At 54.1% G+C, this 17243-nt stretch overlaps 1 protein-coding gene across 1 annotated transcript in view; it reads left to right on the forward strand.

Moving 5' to 3' along the window:
• TTI1 (TELO2 interacting protein 1) overlaps nucleotides 1–11810 on the forward strand; it is a 39579-nt gene extending 27769 nt beyond the window's left edge. Inside the window, exon 8 of the mRNA XM_066387844.1 lies at nucleotides 11134–11810. Coding sequence (XP_066243941.1) covers nucleotides 11134–11404 — 271 coding nt within the window. The 3' untranslated portion in view covers nucleotides 11405–11810. The remainder of the gene's footprint in view (nucleotides 1–11133) is intronic.
• The last annotated feature ends 5433 nt before the right edge of the window (nucleotides 11811–17243 follow it).

The raw sequence follows: 17243 nt of genomic DNA on the forward strand, positions 1-17243 counted from the left end.
CCTAGGCTCCTGGAAGCGTGGGGGAGGGGCAATCTGTCCCCAGGGCTGCCAGCTTGCTCCCTTATAAACCTCGCACTCTCTGGGAGTGATGGAAATATCTCTTGGAATTGATTTATTGTCCTTTGCAATGTTTTGCTCTTGATTTCCCCAGTTCCCTTTTTTCCTTCCTGTCTCTTTCCCCGTCACGTCCCCTTGGCCCAGAATCACCCCCGGTTTCCCCAGCACAGCCTGCAGCCTAACCAGCGTCTCATCCCCAGACGTCCCTGCTCCTTAGAAAATCAACCGTGGGATGTAAATGACCTCCCACACACACACCCCGGGCCGTGTCCCTGAAGCTAATTGTGTTAGGATTTAAAGTACAGTCCAAGAACCTAACGAGTTCATCTGGAAGGAAGTCCTTTTGTGCGCCTGTTACAACCGAGAGTTACAAAGCTCTGGTTTGCATAGTCCCTGCCCTGTAGCCTCCTGTCCTCATCCTTGACCCATCAAACAAGCTAACACTCACGATTCATTATCTTTCCATTTCCTTCCCCCCCCCCCTTTTTTTTTTGCCCCACGAAAAGCATTTGGACCCGGAATCGGACCTGGCTGAATCTTGAGTTGGTATTCAGATGCCCGCCCGCCCGCCCGGGAGGCGGAGAATGCAGCCTGACGCTGGGCTTGGCGGCGGCGCCTTTGTTTGCTCCGTGGCATTCCTTTCGGGGTTGAGTCAGATGACCTCCCTCTGGCAGGGCTGGGAGAGAGGAAGTGCAAGGTTGATTGCTTCAGAAACATCATCTGCAAACTTATTTTGAAGTCAGGGGAGAAAACATCAGTGTGTTGTCCTTGATCCGGAGCTGATGTGGCACCCTGATTCAAAAATTAATCAGCTCTCTAGATGGGAGAGGAAGTCTGGAGACAGGGGGGAACCTGGTCTCTTTGTGAGCCTCGTTCCCCAGTGGGGAGAGGGAGATGGGTGGGCTGCTCAGCACGGAAACGGCCCTATCTGCAGGGACTGGTGAACAAGGTCAGCAGATGGCCGCGCCAGCCGTCCAGGTGTTTGTTCGTAATCCTTTGCACGCCACAGCCATTCCGGAGGTGAAGCCTGTCGAACTTACACACTCTCTCCTCCAACTGTCCGCCTCTCGTCACCTCCCCGCCTCCAGGACAGGCCCGGGCAGCCTGATCTCTGACCTAGATGGCTGTAGCGGCCTCCTTGCGGCGCCTGCTCCCCCACGCCTGCCCCTCCGAGTTCCCCACACAGCAGTCAGTGCCTCCCCCGCCCGCTCATGAGAGAAGAGAAGGCTGCTGTGCTCATTGCCTGGGCCCAGCGGGGAGCCCTGTAAGGAGAGGGTTACAGAAACTCGAGCCTCAGCACAGCACTCAGAAGAGCCAGTGGAGCCATGGGTGTCCCCGCCCGGGCAGTCAGCTTCCACGCCGGGTGGAGGACCAGCTTGCTTTGGAAGTAGCTGCTCTGCTGGCAGGGCTGGCGAGGAAGCCTGTGAGGCCGGTGGCTGCTCTGGAAGGGTGGGGCCCCCAGTGTCTGGACGTCTGTGGGGGGAGGGGGCTGGGACCTCTGAGGGGCAGGCTCCCTGGAGCTGGAATGGCGTCAAACTGGGCAGCTCCATAAAACTCCTCTCTGTGCAGTCACACTTGGGTTTTTCCTTCCGTCTGTTTGCTTTTCCTGGCTCCAAAGAATGACCAAGCCTGTGTTTGCTTTTTTAAGTTGTCATATTAAATATAGCCTTCGTGGCAGGCTTTTACATCCAGGTTGTAAACTCTAGAAATGGAAATTGATCAGGGGGTGGCTGATAGAACCAAGGCTGTAAATGCTGAGAACAGAGATGCCATTCCAGTTTAATGCTTTTATCTGGCGAGTGTGCCCTGTAAGGAGGGGCATAAATCTTGCAACTTGGGGGAGGGGTGGGGGGAAGGGGGGAGGGTCTAACCTTGCTGCATGTTGCCACCAGGTGTCACTGTTAACTGGCTATGCAAGAAAAATAACCAGCTTCCCCAAAGTGGGTCTAGTTAAATAACTTGAACGGATAACAAATGAGAAAGTCATACTCGGGGTCGGAGGAGGGGTCGGCATACCACAAGCTGTAAATAAGGCAGCATCCCTGAGGGTAAGCGCTGGATCACAGAAGAACCGGTCGCGGGGGCCATGCCCCCATCTCAACCTTGGCAGAGGCAAACTTAAACTGATTTAAATTCCCACGTGGCCCTGGAAGCCTCTGAGGTATCTCTCAGCATGCAGCGGGCCTCCACAGGCCTGTGCCCTTCTGCCTGTGGAGTTTTCCTTCCCAAACATGAAAGGAATTTGAGACGCGAGCACGTACCCCAGATGTCTGTGTTTTTCCTTCTGGTAGTACATGCTCTCAGCCTGGTTCAGCTCAACGCCAGGAAAACCCGACTTTCTGGGCCTCTCTGAGCAGCCTCTGAGGCCCCCTGCCCTCGGCAGGGAGGTTTTAAATCATTCAGTGAGTCTCCAACCCTGGGCTGTAAGGAACAAACAGGACAACACCTATTTTTAAAAGACATGGAGGACTAATGCTTTTAGGCCCCTTGTCTCCACCCCCTGTCCTACCTACACCTGCCAGCCCCTGAATCGGAATCTGGGTGGGGATGCAGGGTGCTGACAGGTGGGGAAACCCAGCTGGTGCACCTTCCGGTTGTGCAGGTACTGCCTGCTGCCGTCCTGTCCTCAGAGTGTGTGGGCAGAGGGAGTGTCCCCCGGCGTCCTCTGCCTGGCCATTGTACATGAGCGCAGAGGGCACCGGGCTCAGAGGTGGGCAAGGCTAGGTTCAGATCTTACTGGCCCAGTGACTTTTAGCAAATGACCTAGTTGCCTTTCCCCTCATTTCCTTCCACCGTAAACTTGGGGTGGTGATAACGCCTTCCTCCCAGTCATTGTGCAGATGAGTTGCGTTATATGGGTGGGAGCCCAGAGCGTTCGTTCATTCTGATTGGCTGAGGAGCTGCTGTGTGTCAGGCACTGGGAATAGCAGGGAGTGAGAGGGAGGAGGCGTCGGCCCTCACAGCGCTTAGGTTTCGGGCGTAGGCTTATGAGTGTGTACACAGCTACGTTAGATAGAAATTTACCAGATGTATGCCGCCTTGTGTACATGTCACACGCATGCATGTACACTTGGGCATGGTATTTTCTGTTGCGTCAGCTTTAACTGAAATCGGAACAGTGTTTTTGCCTCAGAACGATCTTTTTCATGTTAATTGTGCCACCTCCCCCCACTGTCCATCTGTGTGACAAATCAGGACCAGGATTGAAGCTTCATTTACTGACGGACTTCCCCACGCTCGTCCTAGCAGTAGGATCCCAGCCCGTCAAAGAACCAGCCAGTGCCTTCAAACCCCGGCCGAGCAGACTGGCACCGGCTCGTTCATTTCATCCCTGTCAGGCCCCAACGCCCCTCTCTGCCCACACCTGGGCCCATTATATTCCGGCGGATCCGGGGCCACCGAGGTGACCGCGCCTTCTGCTGGGCTTGCAGGGAGTAGCTCATCCCGGTAAGTGGTGTGGGCAGTTGGTGTGAGCCTGGCCTGCAGGGCGCTTCCCCCTGGGGCTGCGCCCCACATGGAAATGAGGACACTCCTAATATTCTCCCCTCCAACGTTTGATGAATAGTTGACAAATCCAGACCCGAGTAGTTAGCTTCCCCATTATCCACCTCTCGCCAGGCCCTGCCTCTTTTCTTCTTCCAGGCTCATTGTTCTAAAAATACACTCGGATCTGAAGCTGCTCACTGTGCATATAGAGGCCTCGTTTCCTGGTGTCAAAGATAAGAGACATCTGCCATGCAGATTGCAAACAGAATGGGTGGCTGGGTTTCAGATCTGAGGGCGGGGGCCTCCGTGCTACTTAAATCTAATGCGCCCCCCCACCCTCCCCCTCCCCGCCTCAGTGCTGCCGTGTGATTGATGATCTGCCCAGTCGACCATTTTACCACCCAGTGAGCAAGGCAAGTCCAGGCTGAGTGTGTGCATGTGTGTGTGCGCGTGCGTGTGTCTGTGTGTGCGTGTGCGTGCGTGCATGTGAGTGTGAGTGCGTGTGCGTGCGTGCATGTGTGTGTGTGTGCGTGCATGTGTGCACGTGCGTGTGTGTGCATGCATGTGTGTGAGTGTGCGTGCGCGAGTGTGTGTGTGCGTGCGTGTGTGCATGTGTGTGTGAGTGTGTGTACGTGTGTGCGCGTGCGTGTGTGTGAGTGTGCGTGCGCCGCGCTGCGCTGGGTCGGCCCCCAGGCTGTTCTCTATGCTCCCGGTGGCTGGACCGCCTGCACGAGGTGGATCTCAGATGTCAGAAAGCCTCGGCAGAGCACGGGCAGCCGTGCCATCACCTTGCAGGGCCTGCCGTCTGTCCTGAGCACCAGTCCGCAGGGCTGGAGGGAGCGGGATGAGCTCGGTGCCCAGGAGAGTAGCCAGGAAAATGGCCTCGGCTGTCTTACTGCACATGCACTTATTTAAAAGCCTTGTTGTAGGGTGAGCCAGGTACTATGTCGAGAGTTGAAAGACTTCAAAGACGAATGTTGAGTTAGAGTTGGACTCCCGGTGCTGCTCGGGGGCCGTGTAACTTGAGGCGAATTAAGGGACTCCTCCAAGTGTCGGTGTCCCATCTACAAGACTAGACTGGCACGTCTACTGTTTCCCACCCGATGCAGTCAGTGCAAGGGTCCAGTCAAGTCGTATAGGTCATTCTGGAGCACAAAATACCAGCACCAAGTGAAACGTCAGTAAGTCGTACTGATCATTATTTAAACTTCTTCCTTATTCCCAAAAGACCTAGGGTATCTTATAAATTAAGTGTATGCAGCAACAAAAACAGGAAGTAAACATTTCTTAAAAAGGAAAATCAGAGGGCAACATGGTGAAACCAGGTTGGGGTTAATGTGTGAACGGCAGGCTTAGCGCTCTGTGCCCGGCTATATGTGAGCCCTCGGTGGGCTCTGGTCTTCCTAACAGGCAGAGCAAAGAGGGAAAGGCATCTGTCAGGCAGTTCTGGTCATCACCAAGGTAAGAAAGCCTTTCAGGAAGAAGCATAGCTTTCCTTGGTACTTGTAATGCCAGTGGCCGAAGCCAGGCAGGTGCACATTGGATCTGGACAGACAGTAGAGGAACCGTGCAGCGGGAAGCATCGAGTTATTCCCATCTACTGGAGGCTCGCAGACAGGCGAGCAGATAAGCAAAGGAGACCGCTTTTCACAGGGAGGACAAGGGGTCAGGAACACCGCCCCTCGTGGGGGCTGGTGGCGGCTAAGGGAATCAGGGAACCGCACCTCGCAGTGGTGGGGGAGCATTTGGGGAGAATCGCTACAGATGGAAAGCACCATAGCTTTTCCTAGAGACACACACGTGGCTTCGTGCCACGTGCTCGGGCTCAAATCGTGCAAAGCGCTTGGAGCCAGGAAACCAGCGAGCAAGCCTACGCACTGCTGTGCCCCCCACTGCTCTGAACCCTAAGAAAATTTCTCCATGGGTCATCTTAGCAGAACACGGGGCGCTGAGGTGACGAATGTCCCCAGCACCCCTGCGGGAGACACAGAAGCACATTTCCTGGAGCTGTCTCTTACAGCATCCATCAGCAGAGGCTGCTGGCTCAGTGCCAGAGTGTGGGTTCCAGGAACACGGTTCAGGGGGAGGGGACGGAAGCGGCGGCTGCTGGGAAGATGTCTCTATCTGCAGGGGTACGAGTCTTCCAGGCAGGAGCAGGGGGCACTGCATGTGGCCAGCCGGAGCCCAGGCCCAAGCCAGCTGCCTCCGTGCCTGGCACAGGGCCACGCTGAAAACTCCACGCCTAGCAGCGCTGTGGCCATCCTGGAATCAGGGCCTGCGGGAGGCCTGGAGGCAGGAGAGCTGGCCGAGTGGAAGGGGCTGCTTTTAAACCCTGCCCCGGCGGGACTGAAAACCGCTCTGGGTTCTGCTTTAGTTTTGAATTGCCCGTAACAGATTGGTCCTCTCAGTGCCATATCTTTTTAAATATGCACAAAGCAATGGAGTCATTCCACCGCATTTATGACATTCTGTCTTGTGGTGCTTTCAGGGCACAATTGGCATCATAAGCTCCGTCTGGTGTTCATGGTTTTAAATCCTGTCCCCGTTGCACTTAGATATTTTTAATATCGGTGTCTGTACAAGTACGTGGGTTGGAGTTAGATGGATAGATGAATGGTCCCGAACAGGATACAGTTAAGTCTTAACGAGAACGTATAGCGGCAAAGGTAATTGGTAGTATTTATTTAGAGAGCAAATCGTTGCTTCAAGTCATAATCCCCCATTTCCAGCATTTAGAAACAAAAAAACGACCTCCGTGCCAGGGAAGATAGCTAAATTGAATAGCAAGAAAGGACGGGCTTGAAATACTGGTTAACCAATGAACTGAGACCCATTAGAGTAAATTACCCGGGATGGAAACACCGGCCCACTGCTTGCTGGCTACGACACGCCGACACCCCGAGCATCCATTTGTCTAAAAGGAAACACACAGCCCTGTTTGTAGCACCGGCATGTATGGAGTCACAGGAGAAGGGGTGGCCAGAGGAAAGAGGAGTGTGGAGGCTGTTCTGCCAGAGAGGGAGCAACAGGGAAGCTGAAATAACTTTGTGAATCTGCCTGCTCTCCAACGAGGCAGTTGATTTTCCCATTGCATTGGGTCGTGCCTGGGTAGAGACAGCCCGTATCACGTTCCCAAAGAGACATCCCTGAACGACTCCTTTGGAAGCCCTAAATAAATAAATAAACAAACAAACAAACAGACAGACAAACATCACAAAGCCACAAGTTGCTTTAGCACTGGCATTTACCCAGACAGCTCAGGAGAGCATTTTATACATCCAGAAAGAGACAAGCAGCAGCCGATCCCTCAAGCAAGTAATTGACAGAGAAAGAATAGCCTGTCACCCGGGAGAGCTGGGAGCTCTGAATTTCAGTTACAGTTTATTTAGCTGCGCTGGGCCTTGATTGGCTGGTGGTTTTCTAGAGCTCCCTGCGAGCAGCTGTCGTCTAGACTGAGAGGGTGAGGACACACTCCGGGGTATTTGCATCTGTAGCAGAGGGGTGTCCTTTGGTCCTTGCCTCGTTTTGGGGGGACAGAGCCTGTGACCCAGCGGCCATGCCTGTAAACCGCCGCTGGCAGGGGCCTTAGACCTTGTGCTCCCTGGAACTTGCCGTGTCCCCTCCTCCCCGGGCGCCACCCATACGTGACTTCTAGCATGGCCCACTCTGTACCACACCGAGGTCCTCTGTGATTAGTCCGTCCTCCCTAGCAGACGGGGAGCCCTGAGGCCAGAGCCCTCCTGTCCACCAGCCAGCCTTGTATCCTGCACGTCTGGCCCCGTGCCTGGGCCGGCCCACATGCTAGAAAAACATCTGCTGGAGACGGGACCCAAACTCAGCTGACCAGATTCTGAGAGCGCCTTTCCTGCCTCCCTGGCCACCTCACCCTCAGCTTTGTCACCCCGAGCACCGGATAGTGATCTCAGAGGCATGAGCCGCTTCCGTTGGCTTGGCGTCTCGAGTTGATCAGGTGCCCACTGATACCCATCAATTGCAGACAGGGCTGAAACGCAGGGAAATGGCTGCCTGCATGAGGCGAAATCCAATAAAACCGCATTTTAAGTGAAAAATCAGTATAAACACCAGGCTTCTTTGCCATGGAAACAGAGGTTGCTTAGAAACTGCCTAACAGCAAGTTCTAAATTTTTTAAAGTCAAGTTATCGTTTAAGTACACAGCCCTACAGGTTATTGAGAGAGAATCACACGCCTCAGGACACGGGGAGGCGTCAGGCAGAGCCGAGTGCGTCCCCAAACTCTGGGGACCAAATAATCTCTTGATAACTGTGCTCCCCGGAGCCATGGGTGTGGGCCTGGGGGAAGGAGAAATAATTTTTTTTGGTTCAGAAGTTGAATCGTGTACATATATATTTTTTCTAAGTGTTTCTCTTTGGGTGGGAAAAAAGATGGAGCTGCCCGTTTGGCGTGTTCAGCAGCCGTCCCTGCCGCGTCTCAAGATGCATTAGGAGCATTTTCCAGGCAGTTGCTGCAATCACTTCAAAGCAGAGGTCCTGGCTTTGTCTTCTGGCTTTTGATTATGCAAAAAGGACTTTCAGTATCTACGGCTTTCTGCTTTCCACGCTCCAGGAAACCCAAGATGGGCAGGAACTGGGCCCGGGACCAAATGGGACCAGAGTGTGCAGCCAAGCTGGGCCGCTGAGCGCTCAGACAAGATCTCCCGGGTCTCAGTCTCAGCTCCCAGCAGCTAGACGTGAACAAGGGTCCAGGTTCAGAACTTGGTGTGTGGGGTTCAGCGGGTCGCAGGCCTCGTATCAAGCGAGAGCACAGCCACACCAGGTTATGTGTGTGCGTGCTACCGACCTCAGGCATGCAAAGGGCAAAGAATATGGCATCTATTTCTTCCTTAATATAACGGGCGAAAGCAGAACCCGGCTGGCTGAGAATTGGGACCCCCCCACGAAGTCGGGGTGAAGGAAACTAGGAGTGGAACAAAAGGCAGATGTTTTGCCCTTCTCAGAGTGTCTGAGAATTTTGCATGGCACAGCAGCGTGCTAGTGATAATTATTCCTTAGACACACACACCCTTTCTCTGGAAGGAACGGTGTTTCGTTATACACTTCAAAGTGTTTTCCCCGCACCTCCTCTCCTTAGAGCCTCGGAGCAAACCTGAGCGAGGGTGGGGCGGGTGTGATCCTCTTCCTTTGGAGAAGGAGGAAGAACCAGGCTTAAGGAGGCCAAGTCGTTTGCTCTGAGCCCCCGCCATGGCAGAAGGAACCTCACTGCTGCCCGTTCCTGCGGGCGCTACGCCTTTCAGAGCTAAGCTACAAGACGCAAAAGAATTCTTCCAAGAGTTTGGCTCTTGCTTAATAAAAGGTGAACTTTGTAACACGTTTTTGCTTTGCTTTCCAGTTAGCATTTTCTTTAGAGATCTCACAGGGGTAAGAGAGTGGCTCTTCCTTCCCTGCCTACGAATACAACATTCGCATTTAGCATGTTAAAAAAGGACTCAGAAAAATGAATGTTGCAACGTTTTCATGCCGTGGAAGTCGGAGCACAGCTCTGACTGCACTGAGCAGTGGCACCGCTTAGCTGGGTGTCGCCCAGATCAAAACACCCCTTGAAGCTGAGAGTGAGTGTGCCTTACTGTAGCTTGAGAAGTTGTTCCAGCTCTTGGAGGGGAGGAAAAAAAAATCAAACGAAACCATTTGCATTCTAACAGCCTTTGGCACCGGGGAAAACTGTCAACATGTCACGTGGAAATAGAAATCTGCTTTCCATTTTTGGTGTTTTTTTTTTCATAATTTCCCTTGCCACTCTAATTAGCAAAGATATTTTTGTTTTTAAACAAAAATCATCTCCCACACAGGCCCCATCTTTTTTTTTCTGCGGTGAAGTGGAAATGATGAATTAGAACATTCTAATCTCTTCTCCAGCATCTAGTGCCGAGGTTATAAACACAAGATTATCCTAAGTAAAGAAAATGTAAATTGTTTAGGCACAAAACTGGCCAGAAACATTTTCAAAGCCTGTTCCCCTCCACCTGCCTGCCTTGCCCGCTTAGCGCATGAATACTAAACTCTTAAGAAGAAAGCAAATTGCACAGGCTTTTCAGGTTAACATAATTAAAGACTAGAATTTGGCTTTGCGTAGCAAGCTTTTAAGCTCCTATCTGATGCCCAGCTAGATGGGAGACGCTCCTGGGAACGGTCGTTTAGAATAAAGCGGGGCCATCGGGCAGGTCCTGTCAGTTCTGTTCGTTGGACGGCAGGAATCACGTGTAGGGGGCGCCGTGGAGGGCTGTTTTCTCGGTTAAACCCCGGCTAAGCCCTGAGTGGCTCACGTCTGCGTTTTTCAAAGCGAGGAAGCCGAGCCCCAGACACGGTGAATAACCTTCCCCAGCCACTTAGCGATATCTGCAGTCCTGTGAATCTTGTCGGTGATGTTCCATAGTCCTTGGTGGCGAGTTGTCGTAAGTGCTCCAGAGAGGGATGTCATCCACCGTCACTAGTGTGCTGCTTAGGAAGTCACATCAGCGTGGGGACCTGTTCACTCTGCTGGCTGAGAGTTTACCACGGGCCGTTCTGGGTGCCGCAGCGAGCCAAACAGACGTGGTCCCTGCCCTCAGGAGCTTGCTGGGTGAGGGGAGACGGCCAGTAGATGAGCAGTTGGTACGTGCTGGGAGGGTGTCCCAGAAAACAGGTGGATAAGGAGCAGCCACTAAGACCCACTGGCCCAGGAAGGCCGACCTCTGAGCAGGTGATGGTGAGCTGAGCGGGGCAGGGCGGCCCAGCGAGGGAAGGGCCTTCTCCTTCCCGGGGCGGAAAAGCCAGACTGGCTCACTGAGCCGGCCACGTATACTGTACGCGGCTTCGTTCGGACTGCCCCACGCAGTGGCCAGGAGCAGGTGGGAGGCCAGGCTTATGATCGCACATTTCAGACCAAAATAGTCACCCCACCTGGGCTGGGCCTGTGGTGTCAGGTCGTCGGGCCCTTCAGCTGTGTCTGTATCATGTGTGGGACACCAGTGTCCTGCCTCTGGCAGAGGTCACGGGACAAGGCTCAGCCGATCCTATCCCAGGAGAAGAGCGATCTGATCCCCGTACAAGCATGTCCAGACCACCAGGGATCCATCCGTGGCTGTCCATGGCCAGAAGGGGCGAGCTCAGAGTCCAGCAGGGCGCTGGCGGGCCAGAGATGGGGCCTGCAGACCAGAGGGGGGGGGCTGTCCCAGGCACCCCAAGCCAGGCTGGGAGCCCCCGCCCTGGGCTGGTCCTCCGAGCAGAGGGGAGCCATTCGTGAAGGTGGGGCTGTCAGGTTTCTTCCCTCTGAACACTCCTGCCTTTCACCCCAGAACTTAACCATTATGTCAATACTGTTCTGCTCAGACTAATTACTTTTCTTCCGTATGACAAGGGATATGAAACTCTGCCTCTATTTCTATATATTAGGCTTCGGGAATATACAAATCGTCCCATCTTAGGAACTAAGTGGGCTCATTCTGCTCTTCAAGTGATTTGATGTTTTACCCATTTTTTTCTCAAATAGCCCAGGAAGTAAGTAGCCTCTTGGGTAGAACACCAGCAGGTTCCCCTCCCCGTGCCCTGCCCTCACTCCTGTCAATCTCTCCACAGGGTGTTCCTGCACCTGATGAAGGTGGACCCGGACTGCGCCTGGTTCCTCCTGCACGAGCTGTACTGCCCTGAGCGGTTTACACCCCCGCACCCGAGCCTCCACCCTGTGCGGCTGCGGGGGGCCTCGGGGCAGCAGAACCCCTACGCGGCCAATGTGCTTCTCCTGCTGCGGCAGCTGCAGTGCAGTGAGAGCCCCCCCCCTGCAGACGGGGAGCTGACCCCACCCCGGCCCAAGGCGGTGGCAGCAGCCAAGACTGCGAAGGTGGATTAGACAATCGATTTATAAATTGATCGATCACACAACTGCTTAGAAATTGGACTGAAGGAAAGGAGCTGACTGTTATTTATATTTCATACCTGGTGTTTTCAGATGACATTGTCTGGCAGCTCTTAAGGGCTTCACTCCTTAGCTCACCGTCTTCGAGGCCCCAGCTGCCTCACAGCCCCCCCCTCCCCCTCGTACCTGCGAGCTTCAGGCCCCGTGGGGCAGAGGCCGGCGCTGTGCATGGTGTTGTGTGCGTCCTCTGAGTGTGTGAGGACCATGAGGACGTGCCACTCAGCCAGGAGCCTTCAGAACACAGCCGGGTCCCAGACACGCCTCCCGCGCCTGGGACAGTGAGATGGGACTTGCTCGTGGCACCTGGCCTGTTCTTTGGAAGAAAATGGAATAAAGTCACTTCTTGGATAAAAAGTGTGATCAGAGCTTACTTTTTTTTATTTAAGTTGGATGATTTTTAAAAAAGGAACGTACATTCTCGGATGGGTGATCCAGAGCTATGGTGTCAGGTCCCCGCAGCGCCAATCAAGCGCTGACAAGCCGGTCTCCCGCTCCCTGACCTCCGCCAAGACCACAGTCCCGCGCCATCTTCTCATCCACTGGGCCTGCCTAGCTGACCTCAGAGACTTCACGTATGACCCTGCAGGGACCCCCGAGTTAAGAACCCCTGTAAGAGAGACAATCGCTGTCGTACCAGGGGTCGAGGCCAGGCGGGTTCACATTGGATTCTGCATGGTGGTGGCCCACACAGAAGGAAAGGACTCGTAGCCTTTCCTAGGCTGATGCACAGAAAGCCACGTGCTCACGCGCCAATCATGCAAAGCGCTTGCAGCCGGAAAACAAGGGCGCACGCCTACCCACAGCTGTTTGCCCTGCAATCACTCTTCCAGTTTTAAAATCCTGGGATGATTTTCCTCTGGGAATAGGGGTGTGGGGAAAGGAATACCCTCTAACTGAGGAGGCTGTAAAGGGATTCACGGCATTGTTCCTAATTTCCACGGGGGGGGGGGGGGGGGACACTACGCGATAGGCTAATTCAATCTCTAGATCCCGACAGTGGGCAGACAGGTCAAGAGATGGCATGACCAGTCAGGCGTTACCGGCTCCGAGAGGGGTTAAAGCAGCTGGCCTTCCGGGGGCGCCAGGGCGCGGTGGGCCTCGCCGGTGTGCCGAGACATCCCGTGTCCATGAACCCCGCGATCCGGGGAAGCGCTTCTCTCCAGGAGGTCATCTCTGTGGGAGGACTTGCCATGACGATCCAGGAGCCCAGCCCTTCCTCGGAGAGTTCAGGCAACCCGAGTTGCGTTTGGATTCCTGCAGGCAGATTGTTACACTTCATTTTTAAAAAAAAAAAAAAATACAACTAATTAGAGTGACTCTACAGTTATATTCAGACAACTTTAATTTTGAACCTGTCCAGCCGATTCAATGTCGTCCTTGTGGACGCTGGTGCTGCAGAGTGATCGAGCCCCCCCCCCCCCCCATGAAGGGGTGTTGGGTGTGGTCTTCCGGAGACACCGTGGGGCGGAAAGAACATGGAGGGTCGATCGGGAGTTCATCAGACCCGGGGTTCCGTTCTGCCTCTCCCTCTTAGTAACCGCTGACCTCGGGCGACTCGCCTCACTTCATTTTTCCGATGTCTGAAATGGAGTTGCTGCCTCTGCCTCCTGGGGGCTGGGTCAGGGGCAGGGCTGCCCCGGGGAGTAGATGCAGCAGTATTTACAGAGTGTCTAGCAGAGCACTTGGGCTCTAACAACATATATTTCTTCCTGCCTCCGAGCCCACTGCTCACGGCACTGTTAGGGATGCAATACACGCTCCTCCAGACAGGTAGAGCTGAGGAAGGAAACGGATGGTTAAACCTCGAAAACTACCCAGGATCTAAAAGGGAGGACCGCAGCCGAGGAGGAGGTAAGACCACAGTAGGACAAGCTGATTAGGGCAGGCAGAGAAGACAAAGGGCATCCCAATCATAGAAAATAGGCCCTGGCTGGTTGGCTCAGTGGTAGAGCGTCGGCCTGGCGTGCAGAAGTCCCAGGTTCGATTCCCGGCCAGGGCACACAGGAGAAGCGCCCATCTGCTTCTCCACCCCTCCCCTTCTCCTTCCTCTCTGTCTCTTCCCCTCTCGCAGCGAGGCTCCAATGGAGCAAAGATGGCCCGGGCGCTGGGGATGGCTCCTTGGCCTCTGCCCCAGGCGCTAGAGTGGCTCTGGTTACGACAGAGCGACACCCTGGAGGGGCAGAGCATCGCCCCCTGGTGGGCGTGCCGGGTGGATCCCGGTCAGGCCCATGCGGGAGTCTGTCTGACTGTCTCTCCCCGTTTCCAGCTTCAGAAAAATACAAAAAAAATTTAAAGGAAAATAGCATGCCCACAGGCACCCTGGGCAATGCCTGCCAATATCTGGGCTCATCATAACTTCTTCAGTTGCAACTGACAAGAGAGCCGATGGTAACTGGCTGGAGCAGAAGAGAAATGCCTTGGCCCCCTAACCAGAGGGCCCGGCTGGCTCCAGGGCTCCCAGCCGCCTCCCTCCTTTGCTTCTGCCTTCCGCAGCGTGGGCTGTGTCCTCCACAGCGCCTCCCTGAGAAGTGTCAAAGATGGCCACCCCACGTTCCCGGCTTCTGTGCTTTCTGTTAACAAAGCTGGGGGGGTGGGGTGCACATCCCTCTGACAGCTCCCGCTCAAGTCCTAGGATTGGCTCTGGGCTCAGCTGGTCCCCTGCCCCGCCTTGAACGGGGGCACTGGGCAGGTGCGGGCGGATGTCCCCTGGAAATGGCCAGCCCACCAGCCGCCGAATATGTTAGGCCTTCCAGGCCGTTGGTCCCTCTGGCATATTCTTCATTGATTATTTTACAATCTTTTTAGAAAAGAAAAAATTGCCTGGCCTGTGGTGGTGCAGTGGATAGAGCCCTGACCTAGAACACTGAGGTCGCCGGTTCAAACCCTAGGCTTGCCCGGCCAAGGCACATATGACAAGCAAGCAATGAACAAGTAAAGTGAGGCAACTATGAGTTGACTCTTCTTGCTCCCTCTCTCTCTGTAAAATCAATCAATTAAAAAAAAAATCTTAAAAAATAAAAAGAATCCTTTAAAAAATTTTATTCTGCCTGACCAGGTGGTGGTGCAATGGATAGAGCATCGGACTGGGATGCAGAGGACCCAGGTTCGAGACCCCGAGGTCGCCAGCTTGAGCGCGGGCTCATCTGGTTTGAGCAAAAGCCTACCAGCTTGAACCCAAGGTTGCTGGGTCCAACAAGGGGTTACTCGGTCTACTGAAGGCCCGCGGTCAAGGCACATATGAGAAAGCAATCAATGAACAACTAAGGTGTCGCAATGCGCAACAAAAAAACTAATGATTGATGCTTCTCATCTCTCTCCGTTCCTGTCTGTCTGTCCCTGTCTATCCCTCTCTCTGACTCACTCTCTGTCTCTGTAAAAAATAAATAAATAAAATTTAAAAAAAAATTTTTATTCTTAGCCCAAGAGCCTTTCAAAATAGGTGTGGGGGGGAGGCATATTTGCTTTAGCTTTGGGGCCTCCTGATTGAGAGCATTCTCATAGGCATTCCTGAAGGCAGGTGTTAGGTCAGCTCATTCAGACCATAGAGAGAGAGAGAGCTGGGGTGGAGAGGTTTTCCCCAAAAGTTACCCGGAACAGAGAGGCAGGGTGGGGAGGGGCAAAAATGACAGGCATCCACCCACCAGGCCAAGTATGTGAGACGAGACTGGTGTGGTGGCCCGGCACTCTGGGAGGGTGTGGGTGTGGGTTGGAGGTCAGAGGCCACCTCGACGGAGGGCCTGGACTGCCCACCTGGGGACCCCAGCCTTAAGAGATCAGGAAGTGGCCTCGGAAGGCTCCTGAGCAGCTGAGTCACGTGCTGAAAGCAGGGTATTTAGGAATATTCATCTCGCGGTAGCACACAGGAGAGATGGGAAGGGAGAGACAGTGGCGATGACAATGTGGTCCCGGAAGTCCCAGGATGAGAAAATGTACCTCTTCCATCAACCCCAAACTGTTTGACGTGCCGTGGTTCATGGGCAACTTGAGGCACATAAATATGTTCTTTAAACTTTAAAAGTAAGAAGTGAGATGAATGGAACCTCTGATGAGGCTTCCTCTGGCTCTTTCCGGAGAGTCGAATCCAGGAGCCCTAGAAATAATTTTCCGCAGCTCCAGCTGTGATGAACAGCGCAGGGTCCCTCTCCCTTTGTGTGACTTACCCCGGCCTCTTCCGCGGCAGGCTTGATTGGAAGCAAAGTGCCTGACTGCCTTTCCTCCAGAGTAAGGAACAGAGGCCAAATTTCAGAAAATAATTCTGAGTGATGGCTGACTCCGCCGAAGCGTTGATTGCTTTATAAATGGCCTTCTTCTCTCTCTGCACGCGCTGCCCCCGCCCACCCCGCTCCCCGCCCCCGCCCCCGCCGAAGTTTGGAGGCAGCGGCAGCTTTTCAAATTACGCTTGAAAAGCACCTGATTTCCCACAGGAATCATCTCCTAGATTAGGAACCGTTCTACCTTTTCCGACAGTTTTACCCATCGCACGAGGCCTGTCTGCAAAGGGCACAGAGGGAGCGGCCGTCCTCCCGTCAAAGCCCTCGGCACAAACCATTTCTGCAAACTGTCTCGCCTTGCAGCGGGGGATGGGGAGGGCCCAGCATGGGGGGCTGCCCGCCCGCGTGCAGCCGGGAAAAGTTAAAAGAGCACCGCTGACTGGCTGCCTCCTCCACCCCCCATGCTGGTTTCCCTTCTGATACAATTTTCCATTCTCGCAGGGCAGCTCCTGGGTCTCCACCTGCTCTCTCAATCAGTAGCCTCACGTCGTCGTCCTCTGCTGCCTCCCACACAGATTGCTCCGAAGTAAGGAGAGCACCTTTCAGAGTCTCTGAGGCCGTTTCCAAGGGAAAGGATGTTGGAAGGCCTGTGGGAGGCGGGGTGGAGGGTGGGGGGAGCAGCAGAGACCAGTCAGAAGTTTTTCTGCGGGAAATAAAACAGGGTGCGCTCCCCAACGCAGCGGTGTGGAGTAGACAGACCTCAGCGCACCCCACCGCCCCGACACCCCATCTTCACGCCCTTTCCCACTTCGGGGACCCCAACCGGGCTCACACATTCCACTCAGGACACCGCCCGGTTTCCTGGAAGAGGACAGAGGGGCCAGAAATGGGAAGCAAACTGTGCCACAGCTCACAGGGGACCTTGGGCACATCCTCAGCCCTCAGTTTCCCTGTTAGGTGAAGGGTTTGAACAAATCGGTCTCCCAGCATGTCCACCCTCTAAGACAGTGGTCCCCAACCCCTGGGGCGTGGACTGGTACCGGTCCGTGGGCCATTTGGTACCGGTCCGCAGAGAAGGAATAAATAACTTACATTATTTCTGTTTTATTTATATTTAAGTCTGAACGATGTTTTTTTTGTTTGTTTGTTTGTTTTGTTTTTTTACAGAGGCAGAGATAGACAGGGACAGACAGACAGGAACGGAGAGAGATGAGAAGCATCAATCATCAGTTTCTCCTTGCACGTTGCGACTTCTTAGTTGTTCATTGATTGCTTTCTCACATGTGCCTTGACCGCGGGCCTTCAGCAGACCAAGTAACCCCCTGCTGGAGCCAGCGACCTTGGGTCTAAGCTGGTGAGCTCTTTGCTCAAGCCAGATGAGCCCACGCTCAAGCTGGCAACCTCGGGGTCTCGAACCTGGGTCCTTCCGCATCCCAGTCCGACGCTCTATCCACTGCGCCACCACCTGGTCAGGCCGATGTTTTATTTTTTAAAAATGACCAGATTCCCTCTGTTACATCCGTCTAAGACTCACTCTTGACGCTTATCTTGGTTACGTGATA

Source organism: Saccopteryx leptura, chromosome 5 (genome assembly GCF_036850995.1).
Source record: "Saccopteryx leptura isolate mSacLep1 chromosome 5, mSacLep1_pri_phased_curated, whole genome shotgun sequence".
In the NCBI taxonomy this organism is placed as follows: Eukaryota; Metazoa; Chordata; class Mammalia; order Chiroptera; family Emballonuridae; genus Saccopteryx; species Saccopteryx leptura.